Source organism: Podarcis cretensis, assembly GCF_951804945.1.
Source record: "Podarcis cretensis genome assembly, chromosome: 7".
NCBI classification, from domain to species: domain Eukaryota; kingdom Metazoa; phylum Chordata; class Lepidosauria; order Squamata; family Lacertidae; genus Podarcis; species Podarcis cretensis.
In genome coordinates, this window is record NC_137176.1 from 30,820,075 (window position 1) to 30,847,268 (window position 27,194).

Below are 27,194 nucleotides of genomic sequence, written 5' to 3' on the forward strand. Positions count from 1 at the left end.
CAGTATGGGCAGGCTGGTCATTCATTGTACTTGTCATGGCTTCAGTGTTCCAAGGGATCTAGGTAAATCACATCCAGTACAATTAATCTGAGCCTTAAAAGCACATAGAGCTGGAAGAAGTAGTGGGAAAGAATGTCACTTTTCCAACTTCCCTCTTCAGCTCTATGTGCTTTTCAAGGGAGAAAAGGGTAACCAGCCTCATCACTTCATGATCAAGAGTGCCATGAAAGGGGACTCATGGGCTCTGTGGGCATCAGAGGATGAACTTAAAGATGCCATTGTATTTGTGGGCCCCACATTGACAATCAATAACCCAGGGTTTTCTGTACAATCACACTGTTTTAGGAGAGGCTCTGGGTTAGCAGTTCGCTGTTCAAAGTATTGTTAATTCTGTTTGGCTCTGTCTCGGATTAGCTTTTGATCAGTGAATTTTCTGCATGTGCATTTTACCTCGTGCCACGTAGCATTGTGAGATTGTTGTTGCACTGCATCAGGGTGTTCGGAGTCAATCTATTTCCCATTTCTCTTTCTGTTGCCTTCACACTGCTGATAGTGAGCAAATGGAACAGAAGTAATTTGGAGAATGACTTTGCAGTTTAAAGTGGGTCATCTTCAAGTGTTTGGGGACAAATTTGGTTTGGCAAAAGGGGATTATAATATCACGAACATACCATTGCTGTGCTATAGAAAACATTAAAATACGTCATTAAATTTGCAGGAGATTTGATATAGGCATGATGGCTGTCAGTATTGCTGCCTACAATTTCAGAATGACTTTCCAAAATTGCTTATTTTCAACTAAATTCCACAATTGGGGTGGGGGGAGAACCCGGAGCAGCCATATTATTCACTTCATAAAACCAAAGGAAGACCAACTAGTCCTAATTTCTTTAGAAGCATTTTAAAGTCATATTTAATCAGCAATCTTCAAAAGTTTCTAGCAATAACTAAAGTTTTAAGAGTAGTTTGAAAAAATATTTATGGGGGTGTATGCAGAGCAATCCTAACTGGGAGGAGTCTAAAGAGGTGTAAAATCTGCTACTTCCAAACCCTGATAGTTTATGGACCCCCCCCCAAGTGGTCCATTCTTTTTAACATCAACCTGCCACCATTGTTTCCTATAGTTGGGAATAAACAATGGCCTCTTTTGGCTGCTGTAGCTGGGGAAGGCTTAATCCTGGGGTCACTCAGAGAAATGGACTTTGGATCCAGCAGATCCAAGGCCACCTCTAATCCCTCATTTTAAGGCCTACCAATTTGGGGTCTACATTTCAGAATCTGTGCCCACAGAGCTTTTGCAGATATAATGATGACCTTGGAAGAGACTCCCCTCACCCACCCACCCACCCACCAGCAGCAGTAGAGAGGCACCTCTGTTCCATCCTAACACCCTTAAGTCAGCAAATGTATCTGGGAGTTAAGACAACTCTCTGAATCTATCAATTTCTGTGCATTTAATGTACTGTATATCTCAGAATAGCAGATGGCTCTGAGATTGTACAAATTAGCTATCTAAAAATAACATGTTGCTTTTATCAAGGGAGGGTTAGTTGAAATGCTAGAATTCTGCATTACATACTGACGAAAACGCCATCTGCTGCCTTCATTGTCACTGGATAAATAAATGCATAATAAAAGTTATAATTTCATTGTGTGGCACTTTAAGGAAGTTGAGGTAATGCAGTTTGCCAAGATCTTGAGTTCTCTTTTGTGGTTGCCTCATTTCACTTTAGTGGTGATGAAGAAATACTGTAATGCCCAGCATTGGTGCAACTGTCAAGACAGTTGTGGTCTGAAAGTCATTGGCATTAATACACTTCACTGCCCTTTTAGTTTAGCCATATGTTGCCCAGATACCTCAGAATATAGAAGAAAATGTTTTATAGTTTTCCCATAGCAGCTCCTTGTGTGACCCAAGGCTCCCTATGACCTTAAGAGTACCTGAGCCAATGGCAGTAGAGTGTGTGACATTTTGGGAGTGACACTTTCAAAAATACCCCCCCCCCAAAAAAAAGACCCATTGTGACATCAGGATTTTTTCTGTAGGTCTCAGGTGATTTGAATTTGCGAGGTGGCAGGGACGACGTGTACAATAGACGTATTGGAGAGAAGGAGAAGAGAGGTGGAAAGGGCAGAGAAATCATGACATGCAACTATTTACATTTGAAAACAAAAAAAAAAACTAAGTGGAGGAAGGCTTTTCACGTACGGTGGTACCTCGGGTTACAGACGCTTCAGGTTACAGACTCCGCTAACCCAGAAATAGTACTTCGGGTTAAGAACTCTGCTTCAGGATGAGAACAGAAATCGTGCAGCGGCGCAGCGGGAGGCCCCATTAGCTAAAGTGGTGCTTCAGGTTAAGAACAGTTTCAGGCTAAGAAGAGATCTCCAGAACAAATTAAGTTCTTAACCCGAGGTACCACTGTAGTTGATGCTGTTCAGTGGGATGTCATGCACATGCCTTAAGTATTTGATGTAGTAAATTGATCTTTCTGCCTTCGGATCTCTGAATGTAGTTTTGCCTGTGTTGATCTTAATTCGAAACAATATATTTCAATTTACTATTTTTTCATGCTTTGGATTGTTGTTCTTTATTCTTCATGGGCTTATATTGAAATTCACATTATCTCATAGTTTTGTGGGGCGCGATGCATATCCTTGGTTCACATCAGTTCACATAATTTCATAGATACTTGATTATGTTAGATGCCACAAAATACTGCCAAAATCTATCCAGGTTACTGGCAATGGCACCACTGTTCCATCAAAATTCAAATATTCAAAACTTAAAAGAAAATTGTCTGAAACTCTGACATGCTCAGAATTAGTGATCTGTTAGCAGTCTTGAATTGCATATTATAGCAGAACTAAAGGATGGAAATGTACCTTCTCAACTGCCATAGCAGCAACTGATAAAAAATATATATCCATAAATTTTTAAAGGTTTCTATGAGGGTTATGTTGACTATCTACTTTTACTGCAAACTGTAAATTTATGGCATCAATTCTTTATTCTGAAGCACATTAAATATTGTAGTGCTTTTAAATAAGAGCTGTGTGAGTGAAATAGCAAGCACAACACGTTTGATTAAATAATGATTAACACTGAAATTAGGGCTCCAAGAATCAGTTGATCAAATAGTTCCATAAAAAGCCTTCTCAACAACCAAAAGAGTGTCTCAGTTAAGCCATAGATTGAAAACAAATATTTGTAATGTAAGTAGCTACAAAAAGAATTGGTGGTAGAAATGAGGCATTTGCACAGCTGCAAGTAGACCATGTGTTGTCATACTTTACAGAGGGCAGTCTTTTATTTGAAAGTGCCCTTGCATATAAATATATAATTGCTGGTGATCATGTCACATATTTGAGAGCTTATTTAATGTATTGGTGATTTTAATGAAAGAGACTTTACTTGTAACAGAAGTATGATGTCAGTGAAAGGTTTGAACATCTGTGCAGCTGTGCTGTGGCACATTAGTCAAAGTCTACTCAGCAGCTGTTCTTCTTTTCTGCCTGCTTGGAAAACTGGGCAAGATTTCATCTCCTAATGTCTTACTCCTTTGGCACTTCAGGCCCTGCACTTCCATCATAAATCAATCAATAATAGTTAGCAACCACCAAAAACGAAATACTGTAGATCTTTATGGTTTCTTTCATTTTGAGTGGTGGTTCTAACTTGCCTTCAAGTGAATGAATGGCACAGTTATGAAGCCTGCATGAACACCAACCTGCCAAATGTGGAAGAATTCATCTGACTTGCAACATAGGTAGCCAGTCTAGCCAAATAAGAATCCCTTTCTAAATTAAAGCCAGGTGGTATTGCAGCCAAACCTGTAAGTAAACCTAAGTATGTGTAACTGATACAAGCAAGGTTTACCTCCATTTACCACTGCCTCTACTCCTGGCCCCCTTCTGGTGTTTCCCTGTGTTGAATTTTAGTTTGTTAGCCCCTTGGGGCAGGGAACAATCCTCTTGAACTCTAAAGTGCCATGCCCCCTGATTGTGTTATATAAATAAGCAACAACAATTTTATTATTTGTACCCCGCCCATCTGACTGGGTTGCCCCAGTCACTCTGGGTGGCTTCCAACATATATAACAACACAATAAAACACTACACATTAAAAGGCTTCCCAATACACCATCTCCTGAAAAATGTGACAACAATTGCACAAGGTCAGTCTGCTAGGAACTGTTGAAGGCCCTATTGTACAGTGTGTATGTTTCATACTACTTTTGAAAAGAGGGTTTTTAAAAAATCGTATGCTAAACCTTTTTTAGACTCATCTCTTTGAAGCAATAATACATTGGGAAACCTATAAGATTTTAGAGGCGCTTTGAAGTTATTGTCAAGACATCTTACTCGTTTCTAGAATTTATTGAACACAGACTACTTCATATGCAGTGTTTCTGTGAATTATTTCTTTTTTGACAAAGTGTCAGGCTGACTTGCTAAGCACGTTGGTTGTCTGTTGTTCCCTGGTTTTATATATCCAAGTAGTCCTACTTTCTGTAAGTCAACTGTTCTACTGTTTTATCCCAGTTTGTAGGAAGGACTCATATAGCTGGTGCTTTACATGAGTGGTTGAATAGGACCGGCATGCTTATATTTTGTTTTGCATCACTTATTCAGTGATGATGATCATAATGATCATTGCTAGTGATTGAAAGTGTCTGAGGATGGTGCATGCATGAACTCCCATAGTCTGTTCCCTTTCTGGGCTGCAGCTAATCAGTCCAGATCACATATATAATAAGAAGAAGAAGAATATACAAACTAAAACAGAGCTGTCCTTTGAAATTTGTACTTCTCTGAATATTGTGATGCACTTCTCCATCCAGATAAATACATATAAAAATGTGTACGTTAGGGAAATTATGCACAAGAATGCACTTATCAGTGGAAATAACATAAAATGAATTCTGCTAGGGAAGATTGCTTGCAAAATGTGTATTAAATTGCATGTGAAATGTGTCTATTAGGAGAATTGTGCACAAAAATGCTGATGAATTTTCACAAGGGTTAAAAAAATGCAAACTGGTGCTGAAATGTGGTGGGGGTTTTTTAAAAGCAATGATTTGTGTATCAAAATGTTGCCTATATATTTCACTAGTACAGATGACAATGTTGATTCTCACTGTGGAGCCATCTGCTTGCGTCTTTTACATTTATGCTAGATAAACTCTTATGGTTTACATAGAGGTATACAGGAATACATGTCTTGCCAAAATGTTCACTTTGGTTTTCGTTCCATTCAGCATTTGAAGCTCTCTTGCCAGACAGAGGGAGCCTGTGACTCTCTAGGTGTTGATGGACTCAACTCCCACCGGCCCCAGCACACATGGCCAATGGTCAGAGGTGATGCTAGCTATACTAGCAACCTTGGGAGGGCCAGAGCTTCCCCAAGAGGGATGGGTAACCTTGGGCCCAGGAGTTACTCTTTGCCCACCTTGAGCCTGCAGTACACAAGTAAGCATCTCACGCATTGCTTCATGTGCTTTTGCCTCTTACTTGACCCATCAGAAGGCTATTCATGAGAGAATGCAGCTCTCAGGCTGAAAGAGCATCCCTGCCTCTCCATGACACAGAAGCATCAACCGAAACACTTAGAACACTTGAAAACGCTATGCAAAAGTTAAATATCATCATCATCATCATCATTCTAAAGTAACTATATACGTACGTCTACAGCCAGAGATGGGAAGGATACCCAAAAGTCAAATGAGGGAAGGGGGAAGGAACTGGACAACTGTATCCTAGGAAGAGAGAAAATTAAAGGCAGTAGCACAAATAGGGCTGGACAGCATGAACACTTTGCCCTGGGCACAGCTACCTGGAGGACCTGGGTAGAATGAAACCAACATGCTGCCTGCCGCAGAAGGAGAAGCATTAAATGCCTCTTCTGCTGTGCATTTTTTTAATGTACAGCTCTAGCTTTTTTGTTGCTTCCCTTTCCAAAAACTGGTTTGGTTCCTGCACCTGCAGTTTAATGCAGGAAAGCATGGCTTTGAAAAGACTGGTTGTTTTGAAATTATGATATCCATGTTAGGCTTCTCTCATCTCCTCACAGTCCAAGCCATTTGGACAGCTGGGAGAACTGGCTTGCCAGGCATCCGGATTGCTACCCTGCCTGCCAGCAGTTGTGTGCAAAGATATTGATCGATACAGTGGAAGTTGTGGGTTAATGCTCATTCTATCTAGCTGGATTAGCACAAAAAAGTGAACTGCTGTCAGGTCTCTTATGAGGGTGAGCTGAGTCACAACATCCTGTAGCCGTCTTGGGCTCAACAGAGGCAGAGCTAGGCAGGTTTGCCTTTACATCCTTGTGATGATTTCCCCGCTCATCTGCCTGCTGCATATAATTATGGAAACATGATAGCCTATCACCAGATCTTATATGTTTCCCACCACCCAAGTGCAAATAATATGGAGGCATGGAGCAAAAATGCATGACATGGCAGGATCATATCCCGTTTCCATAACTACATGTTATGGCCAGTGGGATTATGGCTGTGAGTTCCAGCTACAATCCCATATCTGCTTCCTTCAAGACTGCATGTCTGTTTCCACTCAGGGAAGCATGGAAGTCCCAGGGGCTACTCCTGAGACTTTAATAGATAGTCCCAGGTCTTCAGCAGAAAATGTAATAAACCTCACTTTCTGTGAATGTCGCACTGCAATAAGGGGCTTTTGTGGAAGTCTGTGTAGAGACTGAAAACTCATTTGGTGTTTCTCACTGAGAAATATGATTGATTGCATTCAGTGTGGCTGCTGTATTACCTCTCTGTTATATAGGCTCACATTTAACCCCAGAAGGGTTTTTTTTCAGGAGTGCCTTTATTTTATCTTCTCACGGTTAACTCTGTCTCCATTTATCAATGGAAGATACTATTAGACTGAGTGGTGCGTTATGTGATAAAATGTATTGCACTGCATTCACTAGTGTCACATTATTATTTTATTATTTTTTACTTCCATTTTTTACTCCAAGATCTCCTTTCTTGTCTCTTCTTGTCTGTTCTTTGTCATTCTCCTTCTGAGTGGTGCATGAAGTCCATTATGAGGGGCTACTTTCAAGCTGGCTGGAAACTTGTCCTTTCCAGAAGATAACTTCTTCTTCCCCCTAGTTTATCTTATAATGATGCTCAGTTTTCATCTGTCTGAATTTTCTTGGGTTTCCTGGACTTTGGGATCTAAGCTGTTCTTCTCAGTGTTTTCAACCTTGGGTCCCTAGATGTTGTGGGACTACAACTCCCATCATCTCCTGCCAGCTTACTCCAGTGGTCAGGGATAATGGGAATTGTGATCCAGCTGGGGACCCAGTTCAAGAGTACTGTTCTAGCTTATGCTACAACAATGAAAATTTTGTTTTGTCACTCATCCTTTTATTTGATTGTTTCCTTTTGGATCTCTATTAACCTACAACTGTAATTTCTTTTTTGTGTGTGTGCTGCTTTGTCAACTGTCAGCTTGGAAGTTTGCATTTATTCTGTAGCTGTGCTTCTTAGAGCATAGCATAATGTTCCATAATGAGATAAACTGGCAGAGACTCATCATAAGGACAGACTTGAGCAGGGGAAAAACAGAGTCTGGTGCAGGACTAACACTGGGATGGGGAGGTTGTTGTTGTTTTTAATGCACAGATATGTGACTTTAAATTGTCAGTAGTTCTGTGTCAGCAGTGAAACATGCTGTACAAGTCATTTTAAAACTGGGGGCGGGCAGAAGCAGGGAAGGCAAGCTATTCCTTTAAAATATAGCTTTGTGAGTCTGTATAGCTCAGAATAATAATTTCCCCACTAAATGTCACCTACTAAAAATTACTGATACTGTCACCACTCAGTAAATTTGTAGATGGTTTAGTACTCAGTAAGGTTGTCAACCTGTACTACACAGTAGAATGCAAGGAAGAAGGAAATCATGCCATATTTTTGTTAACATGTAGACAACCAAACAAAACTGTGGTAGAAAACCTTACAACCTGGGCAGTCTGTATTTGTTTTGAAAGATGTTTACATTGGTATGCATGTAATTTAGTTAATCTACAACTGACCGTGCTTCCTGCTGCATATATATGTATTTAAAACACACACACATACAATGTCCCTAGACCTTAGATCAGGATGAGGAGAAAAAGGAGTTGAAGATGGACATGGCACTTAGATTAGAGAAAGGGTGGAGAACCCAGGGTGAACTCAGAGGAACTCAGTCCTGGCACCTCTCAGGTGGGTGCCATTGCCATTCTAAGAGAACAAGGGAGGAGTTCATGGTGAGTTCTGGCACCTCTTTTTCTAGAAAAATAGCACGGGGGAACTTATAGGTGCCATTTTTATGAAATTCACTTTTTTCTTCCTACCCTCTTTGCGATCCCCATAAGGGATAGCTGCATATTCCTGCATTGCAAAGGGTCAGACTAGAGGATCCTCAGGGTCCATTCCAACTTTATTATTCTTTATTATTATTCTTTCTCTCGCTCTCTAAAAGGATAAGGGTGAATCAACAGTGGTGAGATTCAGAATCTGCCAAGAAAATAGTTTATTTGCACCAAGAGTGCCTCTGAGTTGAAATTTGGTAGAGTCACATTAAGACTCTTTACTTAATCTGTATAACTACACCTCCCCAATCTTACTCACATCATTGGCACAGATTACTGTACAGTGGTATCTCGGTTTATGAACTTAATCCGTTCCGGAAGTGCGTTCTTAAACCGAAACCATTCTTAAACTGAGGCGCACTTTCCCTAATGAGACCTCCTGCCGCCGGTGCCCTTCCACCATGCAGATTCCATTCTTAGACCGAGGTAAAGTTCTCAAACCGGGACACTATTTACGGTATTGCAGAGTTTGTAAACTGAATCGTTCTTAAACCGGACAGTTCTTAAACCAAGTTACCACTGTAATTTTATGTCTTAGGTTCCTAAAATTCACATTTACTTTACTCATATAGCCTAGTGTATTCTAGTCGCCTTTTCCCAGAGGCATGCATTCTGCAATCAGTTCCAAGATCTAAGTTACTGATTTTCCACTATGCCTTTTAACAGATGCTCTTGAAATTACCTAGCCTCAGTTGCCCCAAACATTTCTGCTTGTGATCACATAAATGTGCAAGTCTTGTTTGGGGAATATTGCTGAATGACCGAAGTATTAACTACGTCAGTCAGTCAACATTATTGTACGAAGGGAGGGGGGAGTTTAGCAAGGAAAGTCTCGTTTGGTAGAGGAAGTGATTTCTTGTCTGCCAAATTCTGTTTAAGTGGACACAAAGGATTTGCTTCTTAAAGAGCAAAGTCTTGGTTTGTGACCAACAGTGAGAGAGAACCATTTGTGACATCCTCTGGGGTAATAACTAACCCCCCCCCAAAAAAAAAACATAGCTGGGCTGCAGGAAATCCCAAGAAACATCTGTTGCAAGCAAGTGATCGTTAAATCCAACCTACCTGCCGTTTATATTGTTCACAATTTAGCCTCAAATAGTAGGCTCTATATGACACTCCAAGAAAAAGTTCATTCTTTAAATTGCTGTCTTGCTCTATTCTTTTTTTAGGGTAGATTGTGGCTTGTTGGATTCTCAACACATCTTGTCTTACCAATTAGGACAGAGTGTGTCTAAAAGCCTGACAATGCTGCTCTCAACAACTGTTGGCTTCAGTTCCTGAAATGACAGTATTACATACAACCACTATTTTGGTGCTCAGTGTGGCTATTGGTGTGAATGTAGAAGCTTTAACAATTATGAGGGACAGTTTCATGCAATGGTTAGAGTGCTGGAATGGGACGGCAGAGACTCAACTTCAACACCTCTTAGTTATGAAACGCAGTGGATGGTCTTTAGCCAGTCACTAAGAGAATACATTTAAAACTTCTAAAGGTTGTTTAAAACAACTTCCTAAACACAATTTAAAACTTTTTTTAAAAAAAAATGCTCACCTACTATCCCAGCTATTAATTTTAGGATTTCCAGGAACTGATCTTCACTTTATTACTGAATACAGGGAGAGTTAGGTTGGCATAATAGTTGCTCACATCTGACAAAATAGCAGAAGCTTCACCTGCCTCTCAGTGGGAGCTGGTATTTTGGTGATACATTCAGCAAACCTGACATCTTAAGAAATGTGCTTACCACAGTTCATGCAACCATCTCTTGCAATGAGAAGGAAATAAGAGATTTTCAAAGCTGCTGAAAGGTCACTTGTACAGAAATAAGTAGCTGCTTGTTGGGGATCTGGTATAATCGAAGTAAGTCACATTTTGTTGTGTATTATAATGGCAACTGGATGCAGACCTTACTGTAGGTTTAAGATACTATTGTGGAAGAATCCAATCAATCAATAAAATCAACAGCTATAGAGAAGACATTTCTTGAGTTCATTCAAATGTCACAAAACATTGTAAAGCAGAAGAAACTAAAAAAAATATAACCCGAATGGTATCTGAAGAAGTGTGCATGCACACGAAAGCTCATACCAATAACAAACTTAGTTGGTCTCTAAGGTGCTACTGGAAGGAATTTTTTATTTTGTTTCAACTACGGCAGACCAACACGGCTACCTACCTGTATCACATATTGTGATATTTGCAAAGCTAGGTATTTGGAAAACATACAAGTTTAAATAGGATGATATTATATAATAGCCTGGGAATTTGTTATTCACAGGGCTTAGATGAAACCTCCAGCTGATTTTCCTTCATATCTCCATTTGCATTCTGTCATTGATGTTCCTCTCTTTTAGATTAGCCATTTTAATTCCACAGAATGACAAATGCAGTGGGACCATGGGAGCTATTTTAAGCCATCTAGGTCAATGGCCATAGTCACATCTAATGGCAGCAAATTCTTTATATTAATTATGCATTGTGCAAAGAAGTACTCTCTCTGGTCTGGCCTGAATGTACTGTCAACTTGATTTCAAATAAAAATAGGCTGTTGCATATTCCAGGCTGATGAGCATCTTTCTAGGCTAAAGGAAGGGAAGCTGTTACAGGTGATTGTTACAGCCTGGACAATGGGCTTAGACCAGTGATGGCCAAACTTGGCCCTCCAGCTGTTTTGGGACTACAGCTCCCATCATCCCTAGTTAACAGGACCAGTGGTCAGGGGTGATCGGAATTGTAGTCCCAAAACAGCTGGAGGGACAAATTTGGCCATCACTGGCTTAGACTCAAGTAGCTGTATAGGAGTGGGTTGCTAGCTGATCAGCTTTCATTTTAACGGTTATAGCAAATGTTGTCAGTCCACTGGCGCAATATTTTTCCATGTTGCACAAAAGAGCAATGCACCCTGTCTGCAGGTAAAATGGCAAAATATATTACCAATGCAAGCTGTCTTTTAGCAGAATCTCTTGTGTGAGATGATCCACTAGCAGAATACATTGGATACAACCCCAGCTTTTAAAAATTACATTTAAAAATAAACAAATGACAGGACTAAAGAATGCTTGTGTTACAATAATTATTGTAGTTGAGATCATCAGCTAATATATACTAGTGAGTAATGCACATGCATTCCTAGAATGAAAAATTGCTTGGGGGAAAAACCAGGGATTTGAATTAAATGAGTGCTATCCAACTATGTCATCCTCAGATTGGACCTACTGAAATAAAATCTACTCTGGACATCCTTTTTATTATGATGTCATGGTTATTTGCACTTGCAACGGTATTTTACTTGATCAAGTTATACTTGATCCCGTTTTCAATACCGTCTGCCCCTGCACAAATTTTGGGGTGGTCACACTGCTTCATTTCCAGTCAGTGTGTATTCCATAAGTTCCTGCTGAAATTCCATAACTTTTTATACCGCAAATGTTCTGGTTTATTTTTTATCCCTCTTTTGTTGCATTGCAGTGAAAGATTGTCCTTCCAGTTGGCCGTAATGTTGTGGAAGCATCACAAAGCTCCTTGTAAAGTGGAATGATATGTGAGCAGTTCAGTATAAGCCCATCACTAGTGCACTCTTAATACATCAGTGGCCTGTAAATAAATACCAAAAATAAACAAATGTCACAGAATACACCTGCAAAAAAACAACAACCGCAGTCTGGAGGGTCCCTCAGTATTACAAATATTCAATACCTCCCAGTGGGTTTTTTTAAAAAAAGTTTTCTGACCTTTTTAGAATGCTTTCATGATTGTAACTATAACTTTGTTTCTTCTTTTTGGTAGCACTTGAAAGAAAAATATCAATGAGGCAAAGCAGAGAGGAGCTTATCAAGAGAGGAGTGCTAAAGGAAATTTTTGATAAAGGTAAGAATCATTGTCTGTGCAACTCTGAGTCAGTGGCATGGGCAATAAAACTTGCTGTTAGCGAAGAAATTGCTATCGAAAACCACAGGACTCTTGTGCTATTGGATTTTTGTAATATTTCTCTACAAAGATTGGACCCCAAACTGTGGGCCTGATAGTTACTCCAGAGCCATTAAGAATCTGCTTTTATATTAAAGTCAAAGTGTTACTTGGATAGCATCACAACATTTCTTATGGAATATTGCCATTTTCTAGTTCAGTGGTGCATGTGAAAAATGGCCTTGTAGTGGAAACTGGCTTGATCATCCTTTCTTGGCATAGACACAACAAAATACACAGGAAACAGAAACAAATTTTCCATATTTGCACGCATGTCTGAAATCCAAATTAGGTTTCAAAATCTGATAATGTTTGCTTGGTATATTTGAGCTGCCCCCACATTCAGTTTGGTTTGCATAAATATTCAGTTGAAAGCCACAATCCACTGAAATTAATAGACCAAATTAAATAATGTCCATTCATTTAAATAGGTCAGTTGATGTTGGCTACAACCCAGAAAGTCTAAGTGCTTGATTTTGACTGGATTATGCCCATGGTTAGGAGAAGTATTGCTTGCTCTTTCCAGGCACCAAATTTCAGAAGGTACCAAACAACCAGCTACTGAGACCCCACATACCAGATGTGTATCTGGACCCTCCCAAACACACGCTTCAGTCATGCTGCTGCTAGTGAGATATATGGCAGTGTTCTATGTCTGGAAATGGCAGGGGGACACCAACAACTTAACAGCAAGGGAGAGTGGCAGTCACCACACTGGTGCTAACAAATGGCAATTTGCGTTGTGAAGATTGCTCAGCATGTTTTACACCAAGGTGTTCCTCAGGAGCACGGGGTCTCCTCTGCCTTATATTACTTGAAGATTACTTGCACTGGAATAAGTGTTCAGACACTGGGCAATCTTTTCAAAATGAAGTACCTCTTGCTAGCAGAAGTTGGAGACCTGCTTCTTCCTCCACAACCCATCCTACTTGAAAAGTACTCATATTTTCTAATTTTACACCTGCTTTATTTGCCTGAGAACAAAGACCCTGACAAAAGTTCAGAAACTTTAACTTGAGAACTACCACACATTTCCCTTTTGTTTACTGCCAGATCAGCCTCTGGAAGCACACCGAGACACTACTTACAATAAAGTAATTCAATACTTCAGTGGGGCCAATTTACTTTTGAGAAGACATGCATGAGATTGCACAGTTAAATCATCCTATTTTAACATTGCTCGTCCTACCATGAGATGTGTTAGCTTCCAGAGAAGATGTCAAGTGAGCATTGAAACTCTAACCTGGCAAATTCTGTTCTATTTGCATTTGCAGCTTCAGATGGTTTTTATGGCAGACCATAATCCAGATGTTTCACCAAGAAACATTACTTTTTCTGTTCAGTAGCTAAAGACAGGGCAGTTGCATTAAATGAATTGCCAAATAGATTCAGCAGTGATACACCTTTCTTTCAAGTGTCACAGCGTAATTGTGAATTCGTTTCCTGCAATGCAGTAGCTGAAATGGGAATCCCTGGTTCAGTTTAGATTTTTGTGAGTCTCTGGTTTTGAGCCTTCCTCATTACATCTGCTACAGCTCCTTCCCATGCAGTCCGTATACATATCATTCTCTTATCACAATGTCGTTCAATAATTTACACTTCCACACGCCAGGAGCCTCTGAAAGAGCTTGTTTAGATTTATTGCACTTAATTCCTTCCATATTTCTTTGGGGAAGAATAAATAGTCTCCTTGCACTCATGGAGAAAAAAATGTTCAAATGAGTATATCGACACATGCATTAAAATATAATGTATTGTGAGCCTGCATTCAGAATAGCTACCTGTCACAGAGCGAGCCAGCAGTAAAGCATGTCATTCAAAGTTGGAGTTAGCTCTTTATTAGCCAAAACACAATCTTCACAGACTTGACTGTCAGACCTAATGAGTACAGCAGCTCATTCCTGGTAGGTCTTACCCCATGAATCATTTGCCAAGATTAAAAGTTCCCACTTCCCCTCAGCTATCTTAAGTCCCCTCATCTCCAGCTTTTTTCCAAGCAATCAGAGACTATGCCTGCATGCAGTCTGTCAATGCTCTGCCCATTTCAGCCCTCTTCTGGTTCTGGGAAACAAAGGAAGGGGAGTTTGTCACCACCAATCCCCAGGCTTTGAGCCTTCTTTCCTTGGTGGTTCCACAGTTAGTTCCTCCTGCCATTCCTCTGTGTGCAACCAGTCCATAACACTGTGCCCATTGTTCTGGGTTTTGATAAGCAGAATAAACTACATGACCTTAAAGAGAAAGCAACATCCATGCTGGAGGTTCTCATTAAAAAGGCTGGCGGATATAGGTAGTTTCTCCTATATGCAGCTAGCACCATCCTTGACCATATGGCTGACCACTTTTGTGTCCAGGAAGATTTAGTTGGAATGACACAATTCACAGATACAGCTGGTAGTATTTTGAAAATTAATAGTGGAAGGTTAATTAAAATTATTTATTTAGAATAATTATTCATTTAAAATTCATATTTTTAAAAATCTATTCATTTATTGCATATCAGCTGCCCAATGGCGATGTTCTCTGGGTGCCTCGCAACAAAATAATAAAGCAGAAAATTTAAATCAGTTATAATAAAACAAATTGAAGCATTAAAAACTGTGAACAATGGTCACAGTTGTTCTTGACCATTGTTCTTGACTCCTTGACCATTGAACCATTCTGGTTGGAGGTGATGAGACTTGGAGTCCATCCCTGAGCTATTGCTAATGGCCAGTGATAGATTTATCATCTGTAGATTTCTCTAACCCCTTTTAGAAAGACAATAGAAACTTTAGTATAGTTTGCGCTATATAATTTTACTGTTCCTGCTTGAACCAAAAATGACTATTCTCATCTCTGTACCGATCATTTCCGGCAGTGTTTCTGGCTCATATAACTCAGCTCAATAGAGCTGGCTAGCAGTCTAGTCTTAAGTACTTCTGTTCAATGCTGTGAAACGTATGGATTTGTAATGAAGGACTATGCAATGCAGAATTTTTGACATTTATGCTCACAGTTTAAACAGCTCAGACATCAGGTTCAGATTCTGTGTGTTACATCACATTTTTCCTTAGCAATTTTCATTTTATTTAACTATTTAGGCATTAAATTTTCCTTGGCCATTTTCACCTGAGACATTTAATTTAACTATTCAGCTGTCTTGCCCTACATTACATAGTCACAGGATAGGTTGCAATGTATCAAAATACAAACTATAAAATTCAACCAAATAAAGGCTCGGTTTAAGTGTAAATCATGACTCTCTACTATTACTTGAAAGAAATGTTTTAACCTACCATAGGAACCCACTCAAAGTAGGAGCATGCCCAATCTCAAGGGAGGAGTTCTAGAGCCAGGGTGCCCACTACCAAAAAAAGCCTTACTCTGAGTTCTGACCAATCAGACTTTAGTGATGGCACAACCCGATAGGGCATGTTTGTAAGCAAGTTAAGAGTATATTGTTTAGACAATATTAAATTTTCTGCCTTAACATTATGCAAAACGCATATATGGCTGTATCTTTGGGAACATCCACTAGATTCCATCCTCCAGTGGAAATACTATGACTCATCCCTGGAATTGCTTTCTTAAAGGTTCACGTGACATGCTAAGTCAAACTATGGTTTACTGGAACTGTGTGAACATGTGGGCTTCTGCTAGAGGCACTCCCAGCTGCTTTGCTCTACCTCCCGTGCCATTTTTACTCCTGCATCATGCTGATCTAAGCCAAGGTTTTGTTTAGTGAACGTGGGCTGGTGGTTAAGTTTTCACCCCACTAACCATGGGCTGTAGCTAAGAACAAGCTTTGGCTTGGCTCAGCATGGTGCAGAAGTTAAAAATATCAGGGAGCAGCAAAGTGACCACAAGCTGTTCTCCAGTCCCTGGTAAGCCATAGTTTAGCTTTCCATGACATGCAACCCAGGCCTATTCTTTGCTAAAATTAGCCACTCTTTCTCCTGAGCAATATGCTGTTACTGGGCTACTCAAGTTGCATAATAAAACAAATAGTGTTAGTTTTATTGGTCCTCAGTAGTAAAGTTTTATAAAGCAGCTACCTAGGACCTATTAAATGCGTGCTATGGGTTTTTAGTCAAAAGAATAACCAACTCACATCAGATCAATACCATTAAAGAAAGGGATCGATAAAGTGGTATCTTGAAGTATCCTCATCAATTAGGTTCATGCCTTCTCAAGAGATAATGAGTTTCCTAGAAGAAAGTTGTATTCTGCATCAATGCAGGAGCAGCTAAACTTTAATTGACACCAGTTCCAATAATTCCAAGGGTTTAATATATTAAATGTTAATAATAATAATAATAATAATAATAATAATAATAATAATTTATTATTTGTACCCCGCCCATCTGGCTGGGTCTCCCCAGCCACTCTGGGCGGCTTCCATAAAAACCAAAAATACACTAAAATATCACAGATTAAAAACTTCCCTGAACAGGGCTGCCTTAAGATGTCTTCTGAATGTCAGGTAGTTATTTATTGCTTTGACATCTGATGGGAGGGCGTTCCACAGGGCAGGCGCCACGACCGAGAAGGCCCTCTGCCTGGTTCCCTGTAGCTTTGCTTCTCGCAATGAGGGAACCGCCAGAAGGCCCTCGGCACTGGACCTCAGCGTCCGGGCAGAACGATGGAGGTGGAGACGCTCCTTCAGGTATACTGGGCCGAGGCCGTTTAGGGCTTTAAAGGTCAACACCAGCACTTTGAATTGTGCTCGGAAACGTACTGGGAGCCAATGTAGGTCTTTCAAGACCGGTGTTATGTGGTCTCGGCGGCCGCCCCCAGTCACCAGTCTAGCTGCCGCATTCTGGATTAGTTGTAGTTTCCGAGTCACCTTCAAAGGTAGCCCCACGTAGAGTGCATTGCAGTAGTCCAAGCGGGAGATAACTAGAGCATGCACCACTCTGGCGAGACAGTCCGCAGGCAGGTAGGGTCTCAGCCTGCGTACCAGGTGGAGTTGGTAGACAGCTGCCCTGGATACAGAATTGACCTGCGCCTCCATGGACAGCTGTGAGTCCAAAATGACTCCCAGGCTGCGCACCTGGTCCTTCAGGGGCACAGTTACCCCATTCAGGACCAGGGAGTCCTCCACACCAGCCCGCCCCCTGTCCCCCAAAAACAGTACTTCTGTCTTGTCAGGATTCAACCTCAATCCATTAGCCGCCATCCATCCTCCAACCGCCTCCAGGCACTCACACAGGACCTTCACCGCCTTCACTGGTTCTGATTTGAAAGAGAGGTAGAGCTGGGTATCATCTGCATATTGATGAACACCCAGTCCAAACCCCCTGATGATCTCTCCCAGCGGCTTCATATAGATGTTAAAAAGCATGGGGGAGAGGACGGAACCTTGAGGCACCCCACAAGTGAGGGCCCAGGGGTCTGAACACTCATCCCCCACCACCACTTTCTGAACACGGCCCAGGAGGAAGGAGCGAAACCACTGTATAACAGTGCCCCCAGCTCCCAGCCCCTCTAGACGGTCCAGAAGGATGTTATGGTCGATTGTATCAAAGGCCGCTGAGAGATCCAGCAGAACTAGGAAACAACTCTCACCTTTGTCCCTAGCTCGCCGGAGGTCATCAACCAGCGCGACCAAGGCAGTTTCAGTCCCATGATGAGGCCTGAATTGGAAGGGATCCAAATGGTCCGCATCCTCCAGGCGTGCCTGGAGTTGTTCAGCAACCACGCGCTCAATCACCTTGCCCAAGAAAGGAAGATTTGAGACTGGGCGATAGTTGGCCATACTGGCCGGGTCTAAAGATGGTTTTTTAAGAAGCGGTTTAATGACCGCCTCTTTCAGCGGATCTGGGAATGTTCCCTCACAGAGGGAAGCATTCACCACCCCGCAGAGCCCATCGCCCAGCCCTTCCCGGCTTGCTTTTATTAGCCAGGATGGGCAAGGATCCAGGAGACAGGTGGTTGGTTTCACGCGTCCAAGCAGCCTGTCCACATCCTCGGGGGTAACGGATTGAAATTGATTCCATGCAACTTGACCAGACAGAGCTCTAGCACTCTCCTGCCCCGGCACTGCTCCCACGGTGGTGTCTAGCTCCCTCCGAATATGAGTGATTTTATCTGCAAAAAACTTTGCAAAATCGTTGCAGGAGATCTTGGGGTCTTTACAAGGCCCCGGTGGTAAAGGTGGTTCCGTTAAATTACGAACCTGGTTTTGCACGTGTTTACCCCAGTTGATTCAGTGAGGGTGAACCAGTCTACAGGAAGAGAGGATTTAGACAAGATATGTCTCTTCTAGCATGGAAGTGGTGGAACAATAAGTTTGTTAGTCTTTAAGTTGCCACAGGACCGTGATATTTTTACTTCAACAGACATGTTGGGCCCAATTCATGCTTACCTTATTAGCATGGGAACAATTGTTCCTTTACTGGTTCTGGAATAGACTTGTGGCCAGAGCAATGTGGCCTTGAAGAGCACATGTCCATGTGGCTCCCACACCAGTAAGATAAAAATTTTAATTGAGCTCAACATACCTACAGTTCTGGCATACAACAGACATGCCATTAATAGCATGTGAATTTTCTACTGGGAAGACCATTTCCTATTATAATTCCAGCTTTAAATCATTGATACTATTCAGTTCTGAATGTACTTTTGGCCAAGGTCTGAGCCTTTTACTTTTATTCTATTAATTCTGAGCAGCTTTTGGTATTTTTTTTTAAAAAGAAGAACAGCTGCCTGGGCTGTCAGAGATGTCGATGATTAATTCAGACCCAGATATACTTGGCTTCACAAATGCCCACTGTAGCTAAAACCTTTGATCTGTTGCTGTGCTGTTAATGAACAGCTTTTACATTCTTTACTTTGAGCAAGGTAAAGTTTGGGCATAACATCCTTCTATATTTTAGTAATCCTGCGTAACAGCCACATCAAAGGTTTTCTATTTGATGATGAGATTTTAAACTATTAGGAGCAGTGTGCCATTCTCATTGCCAAGGGGAAAAGAGAAATGTTGTCATTTTGAAAGGCCACAGAAAGGGCTTAGTTTGATTTGAGGCTTAACATCAGAACCTCCGTTCTGCTGGGGCTCAGTTCTATACAGTGGGAACTGACAATAAAAAGGGGAATGTCATGGAGCCAGTGCCTTGCCCTCATCCCAGAAACCTGATATGGATGCGATAAAGCAGGGAGATGGAAATCTGCAGCCCTTCGGATGTTTTTGGACTACAACTCCCATACTGGCCACGCTGCTGAGAGTGGAATCAAGCAGCTTCTGAAAGGCCACAACTTCTCCACCCCTGCTCTAAATTTCTTCATGTGGAGCATTCCCAATGGAAGAAACCAAACAGAGTACTGTCTGTCCCTGGTGTAACCACACTGATAAAGACAACTATGCTGCGTTGTGAGTATTGTCACCCAGTTCTTACCAGCTGCCTTTGTGTGACTTAAGTGATGGGCAAGCACCCCCTTTCTTTCCTCCAAGACCATAAGCCCAGGGGTAGGGAGCACCAGGCCCCAAGGGCCAAATGAAGTCCTACAGGCCTCCCATTTGAGACTTTGTTGGCCCTTCAGTGTAAACTCCTCTAGTCATTTCACAAGGATTGCACCCTTGAAATAATACCACTTGCTTGCCTGAGTGGGGGACAGAGAGTGAGATGTTTCTGCCCATACCTTAAAACTCTTGAAGAACCCTGAGTCCTTTGGGGAATAATAAGAAAGAACGCTTTAAAAGAGAGGGGCATTGATTTCCCCTATACACGAGTGTATGGGATGTTAGGGGAGGGATAGTACCTCTAATGGGGAATACATCCTTCTTCTGGGGTAGTTTGTCCACCTTTGTTCCCCATCCTGTGCTTTCTCACCTGTGGCTCCTAGAAGCTGTCGGCATGTGACAGCAGCCACACCCTGGGAAATGGCTAAAAACCAGGTGAGGGTAGCCAATTGGTCTCAAACCCTTGGTAAGTTAGGGAATTCCCCTGCATGCAAAGCCAGGCTGCAGCAGATAGAGCAGACAAGACCAATAGTGGGCCCAGTGGTCAAAGGCTTGTTTCTGCATGTCTTGCAGAGCAAAGTCGGGAGGTAGCCTAACTAGGAGAAGGAAAACTCTGATCCTAAACCTCCGCTCCCTTGTGGGGATATCTTCAGAAGAAAGGCCTAAGGAGTGGAGTCCCTAAAATGGTTGGATGGCGCCTTATACTCCTCCTCCTGGCAACTCCTGCAGCCAAGCTGTTGCCAAATGTATTGCTCTGTTTTCCTTTGGACCACGTCACTAAGTCCCAGAAGGATCTCCATAAACACTGCCCAGGCTTGCACCCCAGGGAGGTCCCTTTGGTGCTGCCAACGCAGCGGTGTTACTTAACTCCATTGTCTTTCGAGGCAGAGGCCGGCAACACGTTGAAGAGCTGCTTCTGAGGAAGTTGCTGCCAGAAGGCAGCCTACCTTGTCTGAAAGGTTCCCTCTGGGGACAGGCTTTTACCTCTCAGCATCCTTTCCTCAGAAGCAGCCCTTGAGGCTGGGTGGAGATGGAGGAGCTGTTCAAGGCTGAGCACAGCCAAGCACCCCTGCTTTGATTTCTCACCTCTCCAGAGAACAGCACCTGTCAGCATCATTTCTCTGGGTCAGCTGTTATTTCCTCCATGGTGATAACTGGTGGGTGATTATTAGAGCATCTGAAGTGAGCCTAAGTAACTTTGACCATTGCTCTGCTTTTCAAGTGGATGTAATTTATTTAGCCTAACTGTTCCAATTCTCCACCTCACCCCACGGCAACCATACACAAGGAACTGGTGGGAAACAGTCTCATGTCAGAATATAACAAAATAAAAAAATTCCTTCCAGTAGCACCTTAAAGACCAACTAAGTTAGTTCTTAGTATGAGCTTTCGTGTGCATGCACACTTCTTCAGATACACACGAAGAAGCTCATACCAAGAACTAACTTAGTTGGTCTTTAAGGTGCTACTGGAAGGAATTTTTTTATTTTGTTTTGACTATGGCAGACCAACACGGCTACCTATCTGTAACTGTATGTCAGAATATGTCATTTTCAGCCGGTCTTGAGCATCTAATTTTAGAAATGAACCTATGCTTTGAAATAAAGCAGTGCTAACCATCCTAAAGCATGCAGTGAGCTTCTAGGCTCAGTAGACTGGCTCCACATCTTGTAGTAGCTGACTAGATAGGATAATGATTTGATCCCTTAGAATGAGGCTCCTTATATCTTGGGGAACTTGTGACTTTCCAGATGTTGCTGGACTACATTGTCCCTGACTGTTGGCCTTAGGGCTGGTGTGAGTTGGGGTTCCACAACATCTGGAGAACTGCAGGATCTCCGCCTTATAACTTGGAACTTTTCACAGAACGTAGTTTAATTTTCATTGTGTGACATTTACATAAGCCACGCAATAGCAGTGTTCTCTGGGTGGGTGGGTCACAAAATAGGCTTAGTTGTTTTGCTCAGTCTCAGCTGGCAATTTGACATCCATATGCATTTAAATTAAATAGCACATGAAAACCAAGAGTGAGTGATTTTTTGTTGTTTGTTGTGGTATGGTGGGATAAAAATATTTAAAGTATGCCATACTTTTTCTTGTTTCCACATACAAAAAGTTCCATTACTGACAGTATAAATAAGGGCTAGGAAGGGGCAATTCTAAATATCTGCAGTTGACCCTGCATCAGTCTTTCCCCAGTTTGGAAAACGCTCCAGGAATCGACTGCCATTCAACCATTGGCAATAGCTGCACACCCCTATCCAGTAAGAAAATGGCTAATTAAACCTTTGTCTTCCCCATAATGGATGAGATATAAGTTTAACCTAGTATAAATTTGAAATTGTATGGTGTACAACATAAAAGCAATAAACAATACCATTTTTAAAAAATGCAACATAAAACCAGTAAAACAAAAGTATAAAAACAGGAATCCAAGGAGTTTAAACAAATAAAAAACAGGGTCCAGTCTAATGAATCAGGGAAAACCTGGTATAAAGAACAGGGTAAATGATGTTAACATATTAACAGCAAGTTAAACCTTATAGATATGACCTTCCTTTCTTCCCCGCTGAGAACTACAAAACCTGCAGCACAGGTTTCTGCTGATTATAATTTTGCTATCCCACTCCATCTCTATAATCCTCTTCAAATCCTTCACTGATAACCAGAAAAACTAAGAGCTTATATTTTAAATAGTTCTAGGAAAAGAGGCAGGAGATTCTACCTTCTCAAGGATCCTTAAAGGACAAAAGAATGCTTTTCCTTTAGGGCTCTTCAGAAATATTTCTCACCATTGTCCATAGGTAAAATAAATTAGGAGTTTTCCTGGTATATTGAAATGTATTTTTGCGTATTCATCTTTGGTGATACATGGTTTTATTTGTATCAGAATGTCCCCCTCACTCTGTCCTCGGCTGCCTGTGCTTTAAACCACATCTGGTAAGATAAACCTTGCTACAAAATTTGATTCTGTCAAACCAAAGCTTTTAAGAATTGTCATGGACAGATTTCCACTTAAAATGGATGGAAGGGCCTGATTTCCTTGTGTGAAATCTTTTTGGGCCGCAGGCCAGTTCTGGAGGTGGCCACAGGTGAAAGTGGGTGTAGCTGGAGGTCAAAGTGAGCAGAGGAACGGATGTGACTTTTCTTTGTACAATAGGCCACATTTTCATACCATCCAACATTTCAAAAGTGGGAAACACACACAAACACACACACCATCTCACCCGCCCAATCTCCATGCTCCTTTCTCCCACCTCAAAGACCTACAACCATTCTTGACAAAACCTGTCTCAGACCCAAGAAACCTTAGTAATTACAGACTGGTTGCAGATGTCCCCTAAGGTTCTTGAGTAGGTGGTCACTTTCAGGATTCAGACACTCTTGGGAGACTCATTTCACTTGATGCTAAGACCCAGATTTGGCATTGAGACTGCCTTGCTTGTCCTATATGATGACCTTTCCTGTGAGAGAGATGGGGGGGTGGAGCATGACCCTGCTGATTCTCCCTCATCTCTCAGTAGCTTTGATACCATCCACCATTGCGCCAGCAGCGGTTTAGTCATGCCGGCCACATGATCCGGAAAGCTGTCTGGGGAAATGCCTGATCCCTTGTCCTGAAAGTGAGACGAGCGCCTCAACACTATAGTTACCTTTGACTGGACTTAACCGTCCAGGGGGGTCCTGTATCCTTCTGGAATGACTGGAGCTGTTAAAAGTGCTGAGTGTTGTTAGGAGACTAATGACAACAACTAGTACTTCACCCAACTGACTGGGTTGCCTCAGGCATTCTGGGTGGCTTCCCAGAGTTCCCTGGGAAGAGGGATGGACCATTAAAGCACTCTGAAAATTGTAGTTCTGTGAGGGGGAAATGGGGGGGGGGGTCTTCTAACAACTCCCAGTACCTTTGACAAGCAACAGTTCCCAGGATTCTTTGGGGTAAGCCATGGCTGTTTAAAGTGGTATGATACTGCCTTAAATGTTTAGTGGAGATGGGGCCTAAGATTGGCTCGCCCCGAAGAAGCCATGTGTTAGACATAACTGCACACTTCAGTCAACTTTCTATTTTGGAGCACCAGTCTGAGGCTTGACCTACTTTTTGGGTGTTTTGCCTCAGGGTAGGACCAGCCAACCACAAAGCCATGCTTAACTGCTGGGAAATGCCATGTTTCATATAAAGAATAATACTTAATGAACTCAGCAGTTCTGTTGCCCTTAAGACTAAAGTCCTATGCCTACTGCCTTAGGAACATTAGTTGCCCATCAACAGGCACCTAGACAGAAGGCACACCGATCCCTATGGCGAAATGCATTGTCCTTGTATTGAAAGTATAGCAATTAATTCCAAATGTGCAGCTATAGTATAGATTTCACATATCAGCTAGCACATGGAATTGTTAGGCAAACCTGTCTTCTTTCATCCTCCTCCTTAGTGATGCATAAGTGGCTGTGCTGCTGGGTAAGCAAGCTATTAAACCTCAGCCACTATTAACCACTATTTCAACAGAGGAACAATAGGTCCAGTTTAAGTTATGTGAGCATTGTAAGGATTGTATTTGAAGCACTTTTAGCACCAAGGACAAGTGCTTAATTAAAAATAATGCGTGTTTTATTGCTTCTGAGGGAGAGGGACAAACAAGGGGGACTGCTTTTTAAAAAAAAATCTAGCCTGTGGTGCAAACAAATATGTTTGGCAGGATGCTGCCCAGATCCGCCAACTACATTTTGAGCAAGGAAATGCCATCCTGTCATAGCACCTCCATGCCATTGTGTTTTGGAAGACCGAGGAACCTGATTCCCATTTAACATCTCTCAAATCTGAACTGAAGAAGTTTCAGAGAACCTTTTAAAGGGGCAGCTGTGTAAATGCAGTTATAATTTAAAAAATAAACAGTGATTAGGTCTGCTGGAATATGGCTGGAGAACTGTGCACATCAGGCTTCCTGGGCCTAGTGCCCTTCAGATGCTTTAGATCACAACTACCATCGTCCCCAGCCAGCATGGCCGATGGCCAGCAATAATGGGAGTTGTAGTACACAACATCTGGAGGGCACTAGGTTGAGGAAGCCTGGCACAGATGCTACACATTAGGACTTTGTCTCTGAGGTGTGTGATTGCAGTTAAAGTAACTAAACCATTGGGGGAAATTTTCCAGAGCTGAGAAATCTTCTGGTTATTTTCTGTTTATCTCATATTATTTTTCTGCTTCCACCCCCAGATGGGGAGCTTTCCATACAAAATGAAGAAGGATCATTGGAGAATGGGCAGGCTCTGAGTTCCAGCCAGGCTTCACTCCCAGCCCTATCTGAATTGGACCCATGTTCAGCATCTGTCGACTCCTGTACATATGAAATACTCCCAACTCCGGAGATCATGGATGGAACAGGTAAACTTTGGTTTCCATGGTCAGCTACACAACATGTAACAGGGTAGTGACTCAATTGCACTTTACTACGAACATACCCCATGTGATTTTCTGTCTTTTGGGCCTGGATAACATCTAGATCCAGAATGTGAAATCCAAATACAATCTAGGACTCAGATCTTGTCCCTTCCTGCTGCCCTTGAAATGTTTTGGACCACATTTCCTATCCCTTTCTGCCAGAATAACCATGGTGTCTGCGGCTGATGGAAGTTGTAGCCCAAAACATCTGGAGGTTACCAGGTTAGGGAAGGCTGGGTTAAGTAAATTCAAATTTCCAATAAAGGTGAAGAATATAACAGAGAGCTAGCTTGCTACCTTTTGTGATTTTTCCAGTTTGGTAAGCACAGTACGTCGCGTTATTATTTGTTCTGTTAAACTGACTTGCTCCAAAGCTGTATGCATTACTTTTTGTATATATTCATACCTTCGACTAAATTAAAAATAATTGATGGCACATGGTAAGCCTTGATTTATGTCAATAAGTCTTGAGGTCCCAGTCCAAAGCTCAGTGAAAACATCAACTCTGTGTGCATCTATTGTGGGAAAAGGCCAAACTCTATGCTAGGGATGGAAGGGCCTGAGAACAACTCTGCTCTTCACAAAGCTATGGTTGCAGCCTTGTTTAGGATATTGTGTGCCGTTCTAGCCACTGCAACTCAAAAAGGATACTGTATGACTAGAAAGGGGGTAGAAAAGAACACACAAATGGGTGGGATCAGAGCACTTTCTCAAAAAGGAAAGGCTATATAACATTCGGGGCTTTTTAGATGAGAATTAAGATGACTGCTATGCAGATGAGAGGATATGATAGAGGCTTATATAATTATGCATGCTGTGAAGGATGTGAATGCAGAGGGAGTTTTCCTTCCTTTCTGTGATATCACTAGAATTCAGTATCATCTAATATAATTGACTAGCAATAAACAAAACAAAAAACCCTACTTCTTCACCGCAATACACAATTAATGTATGAAATTCATTGTGATCATTACTAGTTTAAGGTGCAATCCAAATCCCAATTCTGCCATTAGAGGTGGAAACAGGACCAGCTGGTTTCCCACAGAATGACCCAAAACAAGGCATTTCAGGGCTGAGATGGACCTTTCATCTGATCCAGTTGCATGGTTCTTACGCTAATATTGACTGTTGGTGTTGTGTTAATACAGTGCTGTCCTTTGAAATTTGCTCTATTGCAAAATTATATGTGTTTTTTAATATATGGGTCTGCAGCTTTCCCCAATTATGTATTTTATTGTGTTTATATAGCTGCCAAGGCACCTAAAGCAAATACAGTGGTACCTCAGGTTACATACGCTTCAGGCTACATACGCTTCAGGTTACAGACTCCGCTAACCCAGAAATAGTGCTTCAGGTTAAGAACTTTGCTTCAGGATGAGAACAGAAATCATGCTGCAGCGGCAGCAGGAGGCCCCATTAGCTAAAGTGGTACCTCAGGTTAAGAACAGTTTCAGGTTAAGAACAGACCACCGGAACGAATTAAGTACTTAACCTGAGGTACCACTGTAAATGATACAAAATATAGAAGCTGGTCCTTTCCACTGCCCCTGCAGAGAGGAGGAGACAGTCTAGTTGGATCTGGCCCTGGTGTTGTCTTTGCCTCTGTCACGTTCTTGTTCCTTCCCACGGGGCAGTTGGTGTAATATTGTAATTTATGACATCATGTATATAAGCTGATGACTAAGTATGAAAGGCACTGTGCTTAAAAAAAGAAGAAGAAAGAAATTCATTGGATGCAGACTGGTGGGGATTGTTTTCAAATTCCACCACTAAGATTTATCCTTGCTTAAAGTGATCCTGTTGTTATCTTGATACAGACTACCCATTCTTTGTAAAACACAGGAAAGTGCAGAGAAACGATGAGCTGATTGTCATTGACTAGTCAGCACTTGAGTTATGTAGCTGAGGCATAGAGAGGGCAGTGAGTTCAACATGGTTTTAGCATTGCTCTCAGCAGAAATAGCCT

At 41.7% G+C, this 27,194-nt stretch overlaps 1 protein-coding gene across 9 annotated transcripts in view; it reads left to right on the forward strand.

The window, feature by feature from the left end:
- Positions 1 to 27,194, forward strand: part of PHACTR1 (phosphatase and actin regulator 1) — a 255,596-nt gene that overhangs the window by 184,951 nt on the left and 43,451 nt on the right. For all 9 annotated transcript variants that reach the window (XM_079984989.1, XM_079984993.1, XM_079984990.1 and 6 more), the window contains 2 exons: positions 12,165 to 12,245; positions 25,004 to 25,171. In XM_079984989.1, the coding sequence (XP_079841115.1) occupies positions 12,165 to 12,245; positions 25,004 to 25,171 (249 nt within the window). The remainder of the gene's footprint in view (positions 1 to 12,164; positions 12,246 to 25,003; positions 25,172 to 27,194) is intronic.